This window comes from Glandiceps talaboti, chromosome 17 (genome assembly GCF_964340395.1).
Source record: "Glandiceps talaboti chromosome 17, keGlaTala1.1, whole genome shotgun sequence".
Classification (NCBI taxonomy): domain Eukaryota; kingdom Metazoa; phylum Hemichordata; class Enteropneusta; family Spengelidae; genus Glandiceps; species Glandiceps talaboti.
In genome coordinates this window covers 3,313,274-3,335,409 of record NC_135565.1, presented here as the reverse complement: position 1 = coordinate 3,335,409, position 22,136 = coordinate 3,313,274, and the positions used below count along the sequence as shown (strand labels likewise).

Below are 22,136 nucleotides of genomic sequence, written 5' to 3'. Positions count from 1 at the left end.
TCAGACTCGTCTTCTTTCATTTGTATGTATGATAGCTCTCCAAGGTGATTGAGCACTCTACTTGGCGAAAGAAGAATGAAATTATATGTATATATATATATATATATATATATATATATATATATATATATATATATATATATATATATATATATATATATATATATGCTGGCTGTTATTCATTCAGTCAGTCAGTCGTCAGTCAGTCCGTCCATTCTAGTCAATTTAACCAGCACCCCTTGTTATTTCTAATGTTCTGTAACGGTATGTCCTCTGCTATCTAGATGTTTATCTATGACAGTATCAGTTCTACCCGTTTGGTGTCCTTTCCAATGTAATGTCAATACGTTGGCTATATCTGTCTTTCTTTATTTACTAACTTAAACATTCTTTGTGCACCAATGTGTATATAGACAGGCATGCCTTGATGACCTGCCTTTATGGGTCTCAAAAAGTGCAGTAGTTGTGAACGAATGACGTGAAACCATGGGTGGCTTCGTACTTATTACAGCCGTACGCACTATTATTTTTGACACACTGGAATTCACTATGATCTATGTATACTGTTAAAACATGACACAAACTGACTTAAAGGCCTGTAAAGTTTCACAAATTTTATCAGATCTTCACCCAAACAAAAATATTTACATAAAAATCTCAATTGAATTGTACAATGCATAATTCTATGTCATTATTAATTGTCTTCTGCTACTGTTAGAAGCGTAATAAGTATAGATCGTTTCCTCGATATTTTAGTATATGTATAATAAATGACGTCATTGTATGGTTAATTGGTGATATCTCATCACAAAGTGTTAGTTTAGTCATTGCGAATGATAACTAAGTATACATCAGTAAGTAGAATATTATACTATGGGTATATATCTTTTAAACATGCAGTTTTTTGTCTGCAACCAGTTGCAAAGACTATAAACTAAGCTTGTGAACTTCAATGTCAAGTCACGTCCCTTTTGTGGCGTTACTAACATTCTTATTAATACAGTAGATGGCATAATTGGCGATTACTCAACTTCTACTAGTTCTAGTGTAGGTATGCTAAATTATATTATGTTAATTATCTATCTATCTATCTATCTATCTATCTATCTATATATATATATATATATATATATATATATATATATATATATATATATATATATATATATATATATACACACACACACACACACACACACACATATATATAATACATGTATTAAAAATGAATATTTTAAAACACAATTGTGTTCTTTTGTGTGAAATAGTGACCTGAGTGAGTGATTGTGAACAGTCGGATGAACACTATAACTAGTGATTTGGAAAAACAAAATAATTGACCACACAAAAATTGAAATAATCGAATAACAACTTCAAAATATTAAGGTGTCGCATTTTACATTGACCCTTAAAAAACTAACTTTGCATATATAATTATTTCGTGATTTTGGCATGATCCCACAACTACCACCATTGTATAATTATATAGTAATATCATAACACATCAGTGATATGCAGTGAAATAACACTTAACTGTTGTTTATGTTGTGAGGAGCGGATCTCACACATATGAAACCAGGACCTCATCACTACTAAAGCATGGCAAGATATTGGGGATAATGAGGTGGAGTGGAGATGTTGACCTCGGTCCTGAGGTTGTCAGTAATGTGCTCAACGTTAGTCTTTGGAAGTTCTGCCAAATAGTCTCGGTTACCCAAACTCTCCCTGGTAGGGGCTCTACCGCGATCTAAAGTCGAGAGTAGTGCATGCTGGGGAATACTTAACGCCCAACATTGCAGGCTGAACGGTCTATATCTAGGTACCTCGTAACATGTTATCATGTCTCAAACAACAGATACAGATAAATATAGTCTCGTAAGCCCACTTATGACTTTAAGTCAAGTACGGTGTGACTTTAGAATGACCTTTCTCCAGACTCCCGTCAGGTTGGTCTCATAGTCCAGCCCAAGTAGTGAGAGTCTGGGTAAACGAGACTACTCAGCCAATATACCCAAACCGTCTAAGTTCCCGATTTAAATCTAAATGTGGTGGGGTCTTACTACGGAAAAAATTCCCTGTATGTAGTGGTAGATTCGAACACAGGACGTCCTGACTACTCATCTTGAGCTCTAACAACTACGCCACACGGAGGCAGTGTCATAATTGCTTTGCATTTAAATATTTGAACGGGATCAATTTTTATCACTACTGACTAGGGGGAGGGTCACATTCTATGCCACAGACCGCCTCCGCCACCAGGTAATTACTGAAGGCTCCATTAAAGCATATAGTAAAATAACAGACAGGTTAGATTGACAATTACATGAATCTTACTTCTTAGACACCTTTATTTCATTTAAGCGTGGAGCATCGAGTGTCATTAATTTTATCATGTACTGATTGATACAGAAAGGTTATCTAAACATTGAATACAGTCAATGCTTATGTGTGTGTTAATTACGTATTGTTGTGTTATTGTTTTATACATATACTGGGAAGCAGAATTTGTTGCATGTGTGTGTGTTATGTATAAGCCCTCTGTCCTATTGTTTCCGGGGTTTAGTCCCTGAATAAATGGTAGTACATGTAGTTTTATTTATCCAATATGCTAATTGAGTTATTTTGGGGCTTGGTTATTTTATTCCTCTCACTATTCGTAGAACTACTGACCCGTCGTTCGCCGACTATTAAAGTTCCCGAAAGAATGGCATTTAGCTTGCAGAAAGGTAGCATTTGTACGATGAAGCCACTCGTTATCTTTTTACTCATGTTTGTACTATCAAATGCTGAAGAAGATGACAGGGACCGTGCTAAAGTGTTGATTCTTGGGGCGGGAGCGACAGGCATAGCAGCCGGCAAGTACCTTCACGATCACGGTATGACCGACTTTCTTATCATAGAAGGATCAAATCGTATCGGTGGTCGACTTAAAGAGGTACAGTTCGGCGGGAAAACTTTGGAAGTCGGGGCAAACTGGATACAACCCGGTGATGCATCAGTGAATCCTCTTGTTGATATCGCCAATAACTTAGGAATACAAGGAAAACCATCGAATTGGTCGTCCAGAATTATACGCAGTAAAACAGGAGATGACCTTACTCAGGAGGGCGATGAACGGTACAATGGTCTTAACAATGCTATCGAGTATGCATACACACTAGCTGACGATCTTGTCGAGAACGGAAAACCCGACATGTCCATACGCTCAGCTTTGCGTCTTGGCGGATGGATTCCGACCACTGCTCTCGACAAAGTTTTGGAATATTTCGACTATGATTTCGAATATGCAGATATTCCTAAAATGACTTCTTTGAAATCAACAGCGGTTGTGGACAACGGGGAGGCGGTATTTGTCACCGATCAGAGAGGTTTTGGCTTCTTTTTACGTGATATGGCGAATGGATTTCTTGAGGAGGATGACCCTCGTCTTCTACTAGAAAAAGTTGTCAAGACAATTAAATATAACGACACTGGAGTGACTGTAAGTTGTGCTGATGGGTCATCGTATGTGGCTGACTACGTCATTGTAACTTTCAGCATTGGTGTTCTTCAGAGGGGCGTCGTTCAATTCGTACCAGAGCTACCAGATTGGAAAACTGAAGAAATCTTCCAGTTTGATATGGCTCTGTACTCTAAAATTTTCTTGAAATTTCCCGATGGAGTTCGTCGGTTTTGGGACGATGCAGAATATATGTTGTATGCACACACAAGACGAGGACATTTTCCTATCTGGCAGAATTTGGAAGCCGAGGGATTATTTGATAATGGGACAAATTTATTACTCGTGACGGTAACCGGCCAGGAATCAAAGCGGGTGGAATATCATCTATCCGATAGGGAAATCCAGATAGAAGTTATGACATGTTTACGTAACATCTATGGCCAGGATATCCCAGATCCCGAGGCAATCATGCTAAATCGCTGGTCGCAGGATCCTTTATTTTTCGGTGCCTATAGCAATTGGCCTGTTGAAGTCTCCGAGGAATGTCATCGTCGCCTACAAGCAAACGTCGATCGTGTTTATTTTGGCGGGGAAGCAACGCACCCACTGTGGAATGGGTACATCCAGGGCGGTCTTTTGTCCGGAGAACGGGAAGCCGAGAAAATTTTGAAATGTATTGGTGGGGAATGTTTGAGCTACACTACGGGACAGGGGCCAAAACGTGGATGCACATATGACGGCGCGGACAATTATGACAAGACAGCTTTAGTTGATGACGGAAGTTGTTCGTTTACAAGCAGTGCAGCCACCTTCAGAATCGGTCTTGGAAATTATGAAATTATCACTTTTACCGCTATTTTAGTTTTCCTACATCTGCAATTTTAGCTTGTTATTCAGTGATATGGCTAAGTTTGTTCTCTTTTTTGTTAACATGCGTTGGTACAACACGTAGTTCCATTCTGTCAAACACACAATTCCATGAAAACGTCCACAGTCTGAATTTAGTAATTAATGTTCTGTATGTATCTATGCATAGGCATTCTGCAATAGTTTATGTATTTTGCCCCAACCCCTCCCCCTCCCCCTCCCCATTATAGGAAGAGAGGCGAGAACATCGTACATGTACATAATGTTCTACAGACGTGTATGATCAATATGTCTAGTACGGTGGTACACATGAATATAATAAAAACATCCCATGATTTATTTCTGAATTAAAAATAGCAATTCTGTATTATGGTAATGGTTAAAAAAAAATTGTGATTAAAGTGAAAATCTACCATTAATTTTTTTTCAATAGCTTTCCACGTCTTTATATTATGGTTTGTCATTAGAGAGGTTTAGATGCGAGTATTTACGTGTGTTCTACACGCGGTCATAGTCACGTGATTAGAAGCAACACGCGCATTGTGTATCAGACATGTGCCATCGACAATGCGACAAGGCGGTCTACACGTAACTTTAAATATATGTTACGTTTTTGTCATTTTTCTTATATTAAATGTCGTATTTTTTATATCAAAGTTCGAAAGCATAAATGTAAACTATATTTTTTTCATTTGGGTAGTTGCAAGAAAAATGGCAAAAATACCGACAAATTCTGACATGTTAACAAAGGCATGTGTTTGGCCTTCAGGACACAATATATCAACTCACTTGCGTACATTTATTCCAGTGTCTTTCAAACTGAACGCATAAACTAAAGACAGCTTTGTACGCGTCATTACGTGTACGCGTGCATGATAATGTTCCCGTACGCGTACGCGTTCTAAGGGAGCCGTCATTATTTACGGCCTGGAGGGGGGGGGGGGGTCGGGTCAGAGGAATTGCTTTGAAAACCACAAAATTTGAGTGACCCTCTCCCTACCTGGCTTGAAATATTTTCGTAACCCACCTCCTTGACACAATATTATATTCATAACCCCCTCCCACTATTTTACAATCATAACTCATTAACTGTTATTGGCACTACAAACATTATACAAATTGAGGTTGAGTGTTCCATTGAAACACCACATACACATACACAGGCATACATATGCATACGTATGCACGTATATATATATATATATATATATATATATATATATATATATATATATATATATATATATATATACACACATTCATACATACATACATACATACATACATACATACATACATACATACATACATACATACATACATACATTCATACATACATACATACATACATACATACATACATACATACATACATACATACGTACGTACATACGTACGTACATACATACATACATACGTACATACATACATACATACATGCATGCATACATACATACATACATACATACATACATACATACATACATACATACATACATGCATACATGCATACATACATACATACATACATACATACATACATACATACATACATACATACATACGTACATACATACATACGTACATACAATACCAAACTTTTTATTTTTAATTAGAATTTCCTGATAACGTTATATGGATGTAGCATATTTCAAGAGGAAGGGGTAACAATGAATGCAGCTTATTCCCAAAGTAGTACCATAGGTAAAATTTGAAATTAGGTGGTATTAGTTGAATCAAAGTTTGAAGGAGCCAAGTGGTTTCCCCCTCCCGTCCCACAGATTTTTCAATTTCAAGGACTAAAAGAATGCTTTCTAGTGCAATTTTAACACCTAAAATTTTGAGTAGTCCCCCCCCTTCACTACCCATTTTTTGGGTAACCCCCCTTTCACTCCCCAGTTTTTGAGTGACCCCCCCCCAAATTCCTCCGACCCCCCTCCCCGGTCGTTAATAATGACGGCTCCCTAACCGAGCGAGACTAAGTCTTACTGCGTTCAAAATTCATCAAACTCCCGCCATTTTAAAAGCTTGACGTAGTAAAATTCGATCTGGAAACATGTTGTATATACTAGCCTTATTTATCTATTTATTTGTTTGTTTGTTTGGTTTGTCATGTTTAGTTTCTTTGAGTGCAATCCTGAAACGACAGAATGAGCTAACATGGGTTTACGAAAACAAATGTCAGTGATGATCTATCACCGATCGTGATATTTGTTTACAGCTGTGGTATAAATAATCCTTGACCATGCAATGATTAACCTGGTATAATCTGTTCTCTATCTGCCATCATATGACAACTTAACAGTTGTTATAGTTCAAAATCGACACATGATTATACAAGGTCGTTAAGCTGACATTATGTTTAGAAAAACAACAACTCACATATCAGACGACATCACACGCACGTACACACATAATATGATATTCAACGAGGGAAGTCTCTGAATGAACGTTATCAAAACTTCAGTTAATCATTCTGTGAGTCTGACAGTCTGTATCATATGTACATCTTGTCTATCTGTGTCTGTACATGTGAGCCTATTTATGTTCATGTATCGATATATAATCTGTATCTGTATCTGTATCTCAAAATCTTTGTCTGTGTCTGTGAGTGAAAAGTGGTGAAATTCTGGCTCGTTTTAATATTTCCCGCGATTAAGTCACAGTCTAGGACGTGTAGTGTGGTCATATCAGTCTAGGACGTGTAGTGTGGTCATATCAGTCTAGGACGTGTAGTGTGGTCATATCAGACTAGGACGTGTAGTGTGGTCATATCAGTCTAGGACGTGTAGTGTGGTCATATCAGTCTAGGACGTGTAGTGTGGTCATATCAGTCTAGGACGTGTAGTGTGGTCATATCAGTCTAGGACGTGTAGTGTGGTCATATCAGTCTAGGACGTGTAGTGTGGTCATATCAGTCTAGGACGTGTAGTGTTGTCATATCAGTCTAGGACGTGTAGTGTGGTCATATCAGTCTAGGACGTGTAGTGTGGTCATATCAGTCTAGGACGTGTAGTGTGGTCATATCAGTCTAGGACGTGTAGTGTGGTCATATCAATCTAGGACGTGTAGTGTGGTCATATCAATCTAGGACGTGTAGTGTGGTCATATCATATTTGGAGCGTGACACCGCTGTACTTTTTTGTGTAAACATATCAAAGCATCTAAAGTTTCTGTCCACAAGTTTACCGAATCTAAATAGGGAGATGCGGAATGGAGATAATTACTCATAATTTATATGACATTAATTGGAACGTCCACGCCAGAACAGCGTCAGCAAGCTTGGTTGAAAGTGTCATGTTGCAAACAATGTTATCTTGACAAGCCAATCTCACGCCGATGTATTTATACATAGTCACACTTCAATAGGAAGAATAACTGAATGTGAAAACGGTACAATTGTACAAAGTTGAAGTTCCAAATCTTCTAAAACTTTGCGATGTGAGGGTTTAATAAGCGTTTGTACCCGTTCTTTTGGAAATGATCAAATACATTTGACAGACGGTCGTCTTATTGTCGAAGTAATCAATAACCGAGTCCACTGGGTTTAACTTTAGAAAAAAACCACATTTAGTACAAAGTGTAGCATTTTCATTCCCGACGCACGTCCGTTGAAAGAATGACAAACATATACCCGAACTCTAATACATTTTGAACCTTTATTCGTTATGTGTATACATATGCGCATACTAGCACGGATGTACATATTAGGGTTATACGTCATGTGTATACATACTATAGCACAGTTATAGCTAGAAAGCTTACTCAAAACTCAGCAAATTTTGCTGGTTTAAAATAACACAAGACCGGAATGTTTCCCTGTTTAATGATTTCTTAATGTTACAACACTTACAGATTTATGACAAAAACTTCAGATGTTGTCAATTTATAGTCGGTTCATTAAAGTTTAAAGCAATACTTACTGTACATGTATACATATAGAGGTATAAGTTCTCGTAAACCTTCTTGTTGTAAAGAAGTAAAGAATCGATGTCAACGACATTCTGTTCATCGGTAAACGAACGCCTCCTTTTGCTTGTACATAGTAGTTTATTGGGAAGGAGGGGGAGGGGCAATAATCTGAAAGATATGGGGCGTGTGCTACGACTGCTTGGGTATTCTTTGCAGTGCTTCTTGGTGAAGCCTGCAATGGTAATACGAATTCGAAATACTACAAGTTAAGTGAAACTGGCCACAAGGTTTCATATTAAAGTGTACTAGCCATTCAGGGCTACTTAACAGATCTGCAGAAGATTACTCTGGAGATATGCACTATAAAATCTGACAGATTGATTGATTGATTGATTGATTGATTGATTGGTTGATTGACTGATATACTGATTGATTGATTGGTTGATTGGCTGACTGATTGACTGATACATAGATAGATAGATAGATAGATAGATAGATAGATAGATAGACAGACATTTATTTCGTTGTTGTTGTTGTTGTTGTTGTTGTTGGAGTGGGAAGGCGTTCAAAAAAATCGTAAACAGGTGACAACATAGTAAAACAAAGGCAAACAAGTCGGATGATCACGTCAGATTTTATTCATACTGGTGTCCGAGATGCGCCGATTCAAATCGTTGTCATGTAACACATAGTTTAGCGCCCTCATCGACGTTTGATACTGTGCAGTGTGAGATAAAGTTTTGGACGCAGAGAACAGCAAAGGCCATTGTAGATCAGTGAGTCCTCTTTAGAATAAAAAAGTTGATGATACAACAGAATAACAGTGATTTTAGTAATATATACAACGTACATGATAAGGAGTAAAACTAGACTCTCTTACCGTCCTCGGAGCTTCACATCACTAAAATTAAAGGAGTTGTTAAAGGAGAAACCCGAGGGCTTCGCAAACACACGTCAACAAATGGTTAGCCCAATGAGGGCGCATAGTACAAGGATATTCTAGTACAATTATGCAGTAGATGATATCAGTACATACAAAACAACTCCTTTAATTTTAGTGATGCAAAGCTCTGAGAACTGTAAGAGTGTCTAGAGTAAAACATGGTGGAACGTTTGGGAGCCTATATGAAATGAAATGTACATCTTAGAGATATATTCTAATGAGCTGACGCTGGGCATGCATGCTCAGTTATCTAACCTGCAAATGTACATTTTTAACATTCGTCCTCATTTAAGGTATTATGATCATGGCATATTGTCAGAAACAAATAAACAAACAATCATACATACATACATACATACATACATACATACATACATACATACATACATACATACATACATACATACATACTTACATACATACATACATACATACATACATACTAATAGATAGATAATAGATGGATGGATTATATATATATAGATAGATAGATGGATGGATGGATAGATAGATAGACAGAAAGACAAGCTGGACAGATTGACAGAAACATAGCAGAAGAGTCGATATAACGCACTGTAAATGGAAGGAGAGTGAAACAGACGGAAAGATGGACATTAATATAGAGTATATAATATAGAGTATATAATATAGAGTATATAATATAGAGTTATACTTACAGAGAAACAGACAGACACAACACACAAGTACAAGTAGCATTGATTATACAACGTTATACGACGAATGACTCAGTTTGATTATATTGAATATTGAAAATATATAAACTGGTCGTTCTACGTCACGACAATGCGTGTCTACATCACTGGTTATGCTGTCACAGTGTTCAAAATATGAGTCACAGCGTTAAAAATGCCATTACTTTCCACGATTTTCTTTGATATTACTGGCGCTGGTATAATTGTGTATTTTTCTTCATACAGCCGGAAAATACTCGTGACATAAGGGTTGTCACTACTCGTCTAGTGATTCGTAGTGACAAAGACCACTTAGGTCACAAATTAAGAATACCATCTAAATATCTAATGAACGACACTTACAAAAGTGAGAGATCACAAAAAAATTGAAATGGAGACGACACCGAATATTGCATATAAATAACAACAAAAGTTATAATTATTTTATTTGGCTATATACAGGAGACGTTGAAAGTGACACAATTTCAAAAACACGAACGTGTACGGTTTGGTATTGAATCTGAAAAAGATAAAAGAATGTATATTGTATTAATATATCAGCATATCAAACGTGTACATTTCACAAGTTCTTGTATATTAACATATTTTTCAGCTGAACAAGTATTTATACAAATCAACAGACTCTTTCGTAATTCAAATCAAATTTCTACGGCCTTGATTTCATTTATTTTTATTTGATTTCTACTGACAATGATATATTCAGATTTCGACTTTGTTTAACCTTTATAGTCTATCTGGTTATATTCCGATGTCGTGCTCACTTCTTTTTGGCTGTTATGTTTACTGTCTGTATGTAATGGGCATTCACAAAAGAACGAACAACAGGTACTAGCAGCCAAAAAAGAAATCGTGCCGTGTACAGCACATCAGATTATAATCAGATTGAGCCATAGTATTCTATCATGTAGTAACATGCGAATGAAATTATACAACAATTTATATGTGAAATATTTGTAATGACTGGGGTGGCGTATAGACTGTAAGATACGTCGTGACGTTTCGCCCCTCACCGGCCTCCTCTCTGTTAGGGGTTGGCCGATGGTTGAGGGCGCCCCGTCACGGCGTACCTTCCAGACTAGGGTGGCGTACTACGGTAACAATTTAGAGTAATCAGAAACAAACACATATTACGACAAAATCCTTTCAATTGTAGTTCGAAGCCTGTCTCAAACTGTGCTAAAACTACCTACTAACAGCCAGTTTCTCTATTGAGCACAAGTGTAATCTTTCATTCCTTGCTGTTTAATTGCAAACAAATTGTTGATAAGGACAAGGCTGGCTGATCCACTATACATGACATATGACACACACACACATACACCCAGGCAGTAAACTTGAAGTATCTGATGCATATATTAAATACAATTACACAACCAGTTACCTACAAGTGTGTCATGTAATCTGTGTAGTCCACCACCCAGCCTTGTCCTTATCAATAATTTGTTTACAATTAAACATCAGAGAGTGAAAGATTACACTTGTGATCAATAAGAAAACCTCACTGTTAGTCGGTAGTTTTAGCACAGCTTGAGACGTGCTTCGAGCTACAATTGAAAGAATTTTGTTGGGCACTTTCTGTAACTAAACTATTTTCTGGCGTTACTTTTATTTTATATGCAGTACACATATGTTATGATAAATATTAGAACAAGTCTAATAAACAATTTCCTTTTGGACATGAAAATTCAATCATGACTTTATTTGTTAGTTACCAATAAATTTGGGGAATAAAAGTTCCTCCGATTATTGTCTCATACCATATCACATCTTTCACATTTTGTCGAATTAGATTTAATTCTAAATACATCAGTGTCTATTATGTGTATCGTGTATTTGCACAGACGTGTGTAAAAATGTATCATTAGTTCAACATCCAAGGCTAGCTAAACTGCATTGCAACTTACCATAACCTAGTAGAACTTGTTAGTGCAGTAGAATGAAAACTCCTACAAAACACACAAACAGAAATACACCGTAAGTACACTGATATCTACTTTAAATTGTTACATCACGCAAAAATCTGTCTGTCTGTTTGTCTGTCTGTCTGTCTGTCTGTCTACGCATGTCCGTTAACCTTTTTATTAGGCCATCCATTCACCAGTCTTTTGGTCGGTCACTTCGTAAGACACTAAAAGTCTAGAAATCAATATCAAATAATGTGATTTTTGTTTTTCTTTATCATTTGTCTTGACTGGCAATAATTTCTACAGGAATATGTTTTATTGTTCAGAACCTACCTTAACCTCAGTCTCTATGTAGTCATCATCATCATAATCATCATCATCATCATCATCACCATCGTCATCATCATCATCATCATCATCATCATCATCATCGTCATCATCATCATCATCATCATCATCATCATCATCATCATCATCATCATCGTCATCATCATCATCATCATCATCATCATCATCATCAGTGCTGTCACAATTATTCACTCTGTCCTCCTCGTCCTCCTCATTCTCCGATTTTGCCTCTTCTTCTCCGTTCTGCTTCTCCTTCCCATCCTCCATCTTCTCAACATCCTCTTCATCCACTTCATCCTTCTCCACCTTCTTATTCAGATCAACCACCTTCTTCTTTAACTTAAATTGTGGACCGTCAGTCTATGTATATATACATGGGGAATAGGGTATGGAGAAAGTAAGCATAAAGCACGGAGAACATGTACAAAACATAACAAAACTTAGTAAGGCTTTGCATTTTCATTTGCTACGGGGAAATTGTACTGCCGAGTATTAGGTTACATTCGCAATTTACATGCACATAGAATTCACAGCATTGTTAAGATAACATGGCATACATAAAATTAGAATATTTAATTTGTAAACTGTTCATCATTTTTATTATCCGTTTATTCATAGATCTCGAGTCAAGTGCCTGTGCTATAAACTGTTGGATTGATCTGTGGTTTGTTTTAACAAATCTCTGCATTATGGCTAACTGTAAACTAACCCCAGCATACAATATGAATATTTATCACATCGACTAAAAAGAAATACAACAACCACTTAAAACTACATTATGCAAGTATTCATGCCAATTATATGTTAGGGGGGAGGACTGGTATTAAATGGGCATGTACAAGTAAGTACCTGTGAGACAAGATGTATCGTTGTAAATAGATGGTAGACAATCAGTTTTACTCTTAGTTAAGTTATTTACCACAATATACTATTATGAATATTTGTTTTAGTGTGTACAATGTGTTGATTCTTTTCTCTTCTATATGGTTAGTTTTATGCAATAATTTACCACAATATAATGGTCAAATAGAACAATTACTTACCTCAATCTTAACTTCTTTACTAACATGTTCCAAATCCGAAAGGACAAGTGCTCTCTCTGCACAATCATTGTTATATAGCATTTTGTCTCCATCAGCCTGATAAAACAAATAGATACTTATGGAATTGTTCTTTCTTTCAGTGCTTGACTTTCATTATCTAGCTAGCTATTCATCTATTTACTATTTTGTCCGTCCGTCCATCCATTTGTTAGCGCCTGCCAGTCTGTCCATCCATCTACTGGCCTTTATCCATCTACTGGCCTTTGTTTTGTCACAAAACTATCAATAGTAACTGTATAGTATCAGGATATACTTCTATGTATAATAGTTGTTATAAAACTATTAATAGTAACTGTGTAGTATATAGTAAAACTATTAATAGTAACTGTATAGTATCAGGATATACTTCTATGTATAATAGTTGTTATAAAACTATTAATAGTAACTATATACATGTAGTATCAGGATATACTTCTATGTATAACAGTTGAGTATCTTAAATTAAACTATAACTGTATCTCTAGTCTCTCTATGTATATAAACAAATTGAAATAAATCTCTATCATCATAAGATTAATTTGGGAAACTTGCAAACCCGTCATCCTGAATATTCTGAATTTTGCATCATGGGAAATGTGATGGTACATATGAATTAATCAACATTGTAAAAAAATCATCTTGTTACATTGTTTATAACCACTCAGTTTTTGATACCCAGCTCATTGTAGTAATAGCTACAGTTGCGGTAATATGAAAACTGCAGAAAATCTCAGAGTCCTTTATATCTGAACAGGCTCAGTTTACATTGGAAGTTCCCTATTACAATTGACGGTTAAGTATACATCAGTAAGTGGAATGCTACGAGTACTTTTAATCATGTAAAAATATTATAACGCCCAAAAATATACTAACTCAGCTTGTGTTTCTTTAACTCACTCATACGTCCTTTTCTTTGTATCGGAACCAGAGCCATATCATAAAACTTAATTTGCATACTATCCACGCACACAAACTTGGTTATCGTTAACATATTCATGTTATATGGTATTATATGAATTGAATGGGTTCCAGTGAAGGGTTGGTGTTTTTTTCTATATGCCGATGTTTGTGGGAAAATTGAGATGTTTCTGGTCCTTTCTCTTCTCACCATTTGTATGCGAATATTTGGATATTAGTTGAATTAATGTCTTGTAAGACATAACAAAAAAACTGTTACCCTCAATTTTAGAACAGGTGGGGTAAGTAGAATTTTATTTCATTTTATATATATTATATTTTGATATGTGAGTGTCTAGTTCAAGTACTTATTTTGTCTATTGTTTTCCATATATGGTGTCTGTATGATTAGTATCTTCCCATCAGATATACTATCAATACCGACTGGAAGAACAGTTTTCATATTAACGTCAGTTTCCGCATCAACACTTTCTTGTGAAAATTCACATTTTTAGCAATTTTAGTATTTTTTTCGAATAAAAAAATATTATGGTGGGAGCGAAAAACTAGGTAGGGTCAGGTAACAAAACATTTTTTATGGCTTATAGATTATATAACACAGTGAATTAATTTATGAATAAATGAAGCGAGAAAGAAAGAATTTCCTACCTGTTCTCTTTCATTTTCCACGTCTTCTCTTTTGTCGTTTTCAAAAATGTCAATAATTTCTATTCTGTTTTCTTTTTCTTCATCCTGTGCATCATGTCCCAAGCGTGGGGAGAAAAGTCTTCTAAAGAAAGTTCCAACTCTCATGTTTATTATATTCCTCCTACCTGGATTTTCTGCTGCCTTAATCTGACTACCTACATCATTATCATCATCACTAATGTCACCACCATTGGCACTATCCTCTTGCTGATCCAATGTCTCTTTTCTTTCTTCCTTCTGTTCATCCTTTTCTTTGTCCTTCTGTTCCTCCTTCCCTTTGTCCTCATTCTCCACCTCCTCCTGCAATTTCTCTTTCCCTCCGTCACCTTCTTCCTCCTGCTTCTCCGCCTGCTTTCCAACGTCCTTCTCCTTCTCAACATTATCGTCTTCCTCCATCTTCTCCTCTTCCGCTTGTGTCTTCTCCATCTCCAATTTCTCGTCTACTTCTTCCTTCTCTTCCTCCCTTTCCTCACCATCCTGTTCATCCTCCTTGTGTTGAAATCAAATCAACAACATTATCAAGTATTTGTGTGTAATAATAATGAAGACTATGTTTCTATGTGTCTATTCTATGTTTCTGAATACTAAACAAACTTTGAAATCTCAATCTCTCATAATATTAAATGAGATCCCTCCTCTTTGATTGATTCGTTCTGTGTTATTTTGTTTTGTTTCTTGTCGTACCTTGTCTCGTATCATGTGGAGTTGTGTTGTGTTGTGTTGTGTTGTGTTGTGTTGTGTTTCGATGTGCTGTGCTGTGTTATGTTGGATTGTGTAGGGTTGTGGAGTGATGGTATGTGTTATGTTGTGTTATATTGTATTATATTGCATTGCATTGTATTGTATTGTATTGTATTGTATTGTATTGTATTGTGTTGTGTTGTGTTGTGTTGTGTTGTGTTGTGTTGTGTTGTATTGTATTGTATTGTATTGTATTGTATTGTAATGTATTTTATTGTATTGCGTTGTGTTGCATTGTATTGTCTTGTATAATGTGTTGTGATGTATTGCATACTATATTGTATTATATTACATTGTCTTGCCTTGTCTTGTCTTGTCTTGTCTTGTCTTGTCTTGCATTATGTTGTGGTGGTGTGGTGTATGTGTTATCTATTGAGTTATCTAGCTATATTTCTGATAAATCAATGTCATTATTGTTTTCATGCGCATTTTACAATTTTGAAGTTTAATCTCTCATTAAGGGTAAAATTTTAGTATCAATTGACTGTTGATTCCAAGATGTATCGTTGTAAATAGACGGTAGTTAATCAGCTTTACCCTCAGTTCAGTTAGTTAGGCCTACAAAAAAATTATTGATTGGTTCGGGTTACCCGACCCCACCTAGTTTTTCAAAGCAGAACCTAAACCTTTTTTTACGTATTGGATAACAAAAATGTTCAAATTTGTGAATTCTCTTAAGAAATATTGAATGCGAAAACTGACATCAACTCAAGAAGACTATGCAACTGTTCTTCCAATTTGTAATAGGTGTACATTTATCAGAAGACACCAATAACACAGACACTATATGCAAAATAACAGAAAACATGAAAAATAAATAAAATAAAAAAATCTACCCAACCCACCAACTCTAAAATTGAGCGTAATCGGAACCACATTTTTTTGTTAGGGCTTACCATAATATACTATTATAAATATTATGTTTTGTGTGTAGAATGTATTGTTTATTTTTCTTATATTTAGTTTTATCTGATGGTTTACAAGAATGATCAAATAAAACAATTACTTACTTCAATCTTAACTTCTATGCCCATCATTTCCATTTCAGCAAGGACAATAGCTCTCTCTGGATATTCGTCGTTTTGTTCTCTGTCACAATCAGCCTAACAAAACAAATTAATATTTACAGAATTAGTCTTTCTTTCTTTCCATACTTAACTGTCAATATATTGTTATCTACCTATTTATCTATCTACATATTTGTCTGTTTGTCTGTCTGCCCGTCCGTACTTCCATCCCTCTATCTACTTGTTCGTGCCTGCCTGCCTGCCTGCCCGCCTGTCTGTCTGTCTGTCTGTCTGTCTGTCTGTCTGTCTGTCTGTCTGTCTGTCTGTCTGTCTGTCTGTTTGTTTGTTTATTTGATTGCCTACCAGCCTTTTGTTTTAATACAAAAATATTGATAGTAATTGTATAGTATCAGGATATACTTCTATGTATAAGAGTTGTTACAAAACTATTCATGGTATATGGTATTGTATGAATTGAATGGATTCTAGTGAAGGGTTGGTGTACGTATTTTCGGCCCGTATTTTCTACATGCTGATGTTAGTGGGAACATTGAAATGTTTCTGGTACATAGTGTATCCTTTCTCTTCTCACCATTTGTATGTGAATATATGGATATTAGTTTAACTAACAAAAAACTGTGTGGTTCCGATTACCCCATTTTTAGAATAGGTGGGATAAGTAGATGTTTTATTTTATTTTTTAAATACTATATTATGATATGTGAGTATCTACTTCAGGTAGTTATGTGTTCTATTGTTTTCCATATGATGTCTGTTTTATTGGTTACTTCCTATCGGATATACAGTCATTACCGACTGGAAGAACAATTTTCATATTGTCTTTTTAAAGAAGATGTCAGTTTCCGCAACTACAATTTCTTGTGAGTATTCAGAATTTTCTCAATTTTAGTATTTCTTGGGAATAAAGAAAAATTTGAGGACGGACCGAAAAACTACGTTGGGCAGGATAACTGGAACCAAACATTTTTTGTATTAGGCCTTATAGCTAATGTAATACAGTGAATTGATGAATGAATAAATGAAGCGACATAGAAAGAAAGAAAGAAAGAAAGAAAGAAAGAAAGAAAGAAAGAAAGAAAGAAAGAAAGAAAGAAAGAAAGAAAGAAAGAAAGAAAGAAAGAAAGAATTTCCTACCTGTTCTCTTTCATTTTCCACGTCTTCTCTTTCACCAATTTCAAAAATGTCAATAATTTCTATTCTGTTTTCTTTTTCTTTATCATGTGCATCATGTCCCAAGCGTGGGGAGAACAGTCTTCTAAAGAAAGTTCCAACTCTCTTGTTTATTAAATCCAATTTCCCTTCTCCTCCCTCATCTTCTTCCTCCTGCTTCTCAACCTCCTTCTCAACATTATCGTCTTCCTCCATCTTCTCCTCTTCCCCTTGCTCCTTCTCCATCTCCAATTTCTCGTCTACTTCTTCCTTCTCTTCCTCCATTTCCTTTCCATCCTGTTCATCCTCCTTGTGTTGAAATCAAATGAAATCAACAAAGTTATTAACTATTTGTGTGTATTAATACTGAAGACAGATATCAAATCACTCTTAATTCTATCACTGTGACTCGTTTTATAAAGGTCAATAATTTACTATGTATAATAAACCTGTATTGTAGTACAAGATGAAAATAATTAATACCTATCTTAATGTCTATTCTATATTTCTGAATATTTAACAAACTTTAAAATCTCCATCTCTCATAATATTAAATGAGAGATCCCTCCTCTTTAGTTTTGATTTGCTTTGTGTTATTTTGTTTTGTTTCATGTCGCTTGTATTCTATTGTGTATATATAAAGTCTACCAACCCTACCTTGTCTAAAATTGGGCATAATCGGAACCACGTTTTTTTTTCTTAGGCCTTACTATAATATTATATTATTTAAAATATGACATTTTGTGTGTAGAATGTATTGTTTATTTTCTCTGTTTAGTTTTATCGAATGATTTACAAGAATGATCAAATGAAACAATTACTTACTTCAATCTGAACTTCTTGTATCATCATTTCCATATCAGAACGGACACGAGCTCTCTCTGGACATTCATAGTTTCGTTCTTTGTCCCCATCAGCCTAACAAAACAAATTAATATTTACAGAATTAGTCTTTCTTTCAATACTTAACTTTCAATATATTGTTATCTACCTATGTATCTATCTATCTATATATTAGTATGTCCATCCGTACTTCCATTCATCCATCTATCAATTTTTATGCGTCTTCCTGTACTTCTGGTGTACAATAGTTTAGTATCTGAAATTAAATTATTCTTTCAAAGTGCCACAAGCTTATGGCCTTTTTACCAAATAACCCTATTAAAACTGAATGCCTCCTGTAAGGACAAAACCATAGATTGTTTGGCTTACACACATTGTCGAATTACATAAATTCTAATCTATAGCTATTAGACATGATGTACCAATTAAATGGAAAATTAATTTCTGAAAACTAAACGAAATTTGAAGCTTACATAGTTAACATATTGCCTAATTATTAAAAAAACCCCATTGGTTATGCAAATAAACCATATAGATTATGTGTTACAACATCAAGCTTTAAATGACAGATGCACTTATTTACCACCAACCATCAATACATATACAAAAGTATCTCAAATTTGAAGTTTGTATTCCTAAGAAATAATCATAAAACATTAATTGTGCGAATTAATCATAAAATTTAAAATTATATCAATCGGTTTTAGAGGATGAGTGCATTGCCATGATTGATGTATGTGCCAAATTATATGAAATTTGAAAAGTGCATTTCAAAGTGAGCTTAATTACTGCCGATCATTAATTATTCAAAATACTCGTTAAAAGTAAAGGCTATCATGTCAACACACTTGTACGCATTGTTATATATTATATGTACCAAATTCTTACCCACCTTCATTTTACCTTCATCCTCCTTCTCGTCCAGACATTTCTCATCCATTACCTGATTGTTTTCCAATTCCTTATTCATATCCAAGACCTTTTCATCAACCTTCTCTTCCGAATCCAAATTCTTTTTATCCATTTGGTCATTCATCTCCTTTTCTTGATCCAGCCCGTTCTTCCCTTCTTTCTCTTTCTGAATATCTGTGTCATGTTCCTCCAATTTCTCCGCCTGGTCGGCCTCCTTCCCCAATGTCTTCTCTTCACTTTCGCTGAGCTCTTTCTTCTTTTCTCTCTCATCCAACTCATCCTCCTTGTGTTGAAATCAAATCAACAAAGTTATTAACTATTTTTGTGTAATAATATATTAATATATATATATATATATATATATATATATATATATATATATATATATATATATATATATATATATATATATATATATATATATATATATATATATATATATAATTCTACTAACCCTACCTTGTCTAAAATTGGGAATAATTGGAACTATGTTCTTTTTCTTAGGCCTTACTATAATATTATATTATTTAAAATATGACATTTTGTGTGTAGAATGTATTGTTTATTTTCTCTGTTTAGTTTTATCGAATGATTTACAAGAATGATCAAATGAAACAATTACTTACTTCAATCTGAACTTCTTGTATCATCATTTCCATATCAGAACGGACACGATCTCTCTCTGGACATTCGTAGTTTCGTTCTTTGTCCCCATCAGCCTAACAAAACAAATTAATATATACAGAATTAGTCTTTCTTTCAATACTTAACTTTCAATATATTGTTATCTACCTATTTATCTATCTATATATTAGTATGTCCATCCGTACTTCCATCCATCCATCTATCAATTTGTATGCGTCTATCTGTACTTCTGTGTACAATAGTTTAGTATCTGAAATTAAATTATTATTTCAAAGTGCCAAAAGCTTATGGCCCTTTTACCAAATAACCCTATTAAAACTGAATGCCTCCTGTAAGGACAAAACCATAGATTGTTTGGCCTACACACATTGTCGGATTACATAAATTCTAATCTATAGCTATTAGACATGATGTACCAATTAAATGGAAAATTAATTTCTGAAAACTAAACGAATTTTGAAGCTTGCATAGTTAACATATTGCCTAATTATTAAAAAACAACCCATTGGTTATGCAAATAAACCATATAGATTATGTGTTACAACATCAAGCTTTAAATGACAGATGCACTTATTTACCACCAACCATCAATACATATACAAAAGTATCTCAAATTTGAAGTTTGTATTCCTAAGAAATAATCATAAAACATTAATTGTGCGAATTAATCATAAAATTTAAAATTATATCAGTCGGTTTTAGAGGATGAGTGCATTGCCATGATTGATGTATGTGCCAAATTATATGAAATTTGAAAAGTGCATTTCAAAGTGAGCTTAATTACTGCCGATCATTAATTATAATTCAAAATACTCGTTAAAAGTAAAGGCTATCATGTCAACACACTTGTACGCATTGTTATATATTATATGTACCAAATTCTTACCCACCTTCATTTTACCTCCGTCCTCCTTCTCGTCCAGACATTTCTCATCCGTTATCTGATTGTTTTCCAATTCCTTATTCATATCCAAGACCTTTTCATCAACCTTCTCTTCCGAATCCAAATTCTTTATATTCATTTGGTCATTCATCTCCTTTTCTTGATCCAGCCCGTTCTTCCCTTCTTTCTCGTTCTTAATATATGTGTCATGTTCCTCCAATTTCTCCGCCTGGTCGGCCTCCTTCCCCAATGTCTTCTCTTCACTTTCGCTGTGCTCTTTCTTCTTTTTTATCTCATCCAACTCATCCTCCTTGTGTTGTAATGAAATCAACAAAGTTATTAACTATTTTTGTGTAATAAACACACACACACACACACACACACACACACACACACACACACACACATATATATATATATATATATATATATATATATATATATATATATATATATATATATATATATACAAATTCTACAAACCCTACCTTGTCTAAAATTGGGAATAATCGGAACTATGTTTTTTTTTCTTATGCCTTACTATAATATGATATTATTTAAAATATGACGTTTTGTGTGTAGAATGTATTGTTTATTTTCTCTGTTTAGTTTTATCGAATGATTTACAAGAATGATCAAATGAAACAATTACTTACTTCAATCTGAACTTCTTGTATCATCATTTCCATATCAGAACGGACACGAGCTCTCTCTGGACATTCGAAGTTTCGTTCTTTGTCCCCATCAGCCTAACAAAACAAATTAATATTTACAGAATTAGTCTTTCTTTCAATACTTAACTTTCAATATATTGTTATCTACCTATATCTACATATTAGTATGTCCATCCGTACTTCCATCCACCCATCTATCAATTTGTATGCGTCTACCTGTACTTCTGTGTACAATAGTTTAATATCTGAAATTAAATAATTATTTCAAAGTGCCACAAGCTTATGGCCCTTTTACAAAAAAAAACATATTAAAACTGAATGCCTCCTGTAAGGACAAAATCATAGATTGTTTGGCTTACACACATTGTCGAATTACATAAATTCTAATCTATAGCTATTAGACATGATGTACCAATTAAATGGAAAATTAATTTCTGAAAACTAA

At 34.7% G+C, this 22,136-nt stretch overlaps 1 protein-coding gene across 1 annotated transcript; it reads left to right on the top strand.

Moving 5' to 3' along the window:
• Positions 1-2,704: 2,704 nt before the first annotated feature.
• On the top strand, positions 2,705-4,327 carry LOC144448613 (uncharacterized). The gene has a single exon (XM_078138889.1). It carries the CDS (start codon positions 2,705-2,707, stop codon positions 4,325-4,327), a length of 1,623 nt encoding a protein of 540 aa, XP_077995015.1.
• Positions 4,328-22,136: the final 17,809 nt, after the last annotated feature.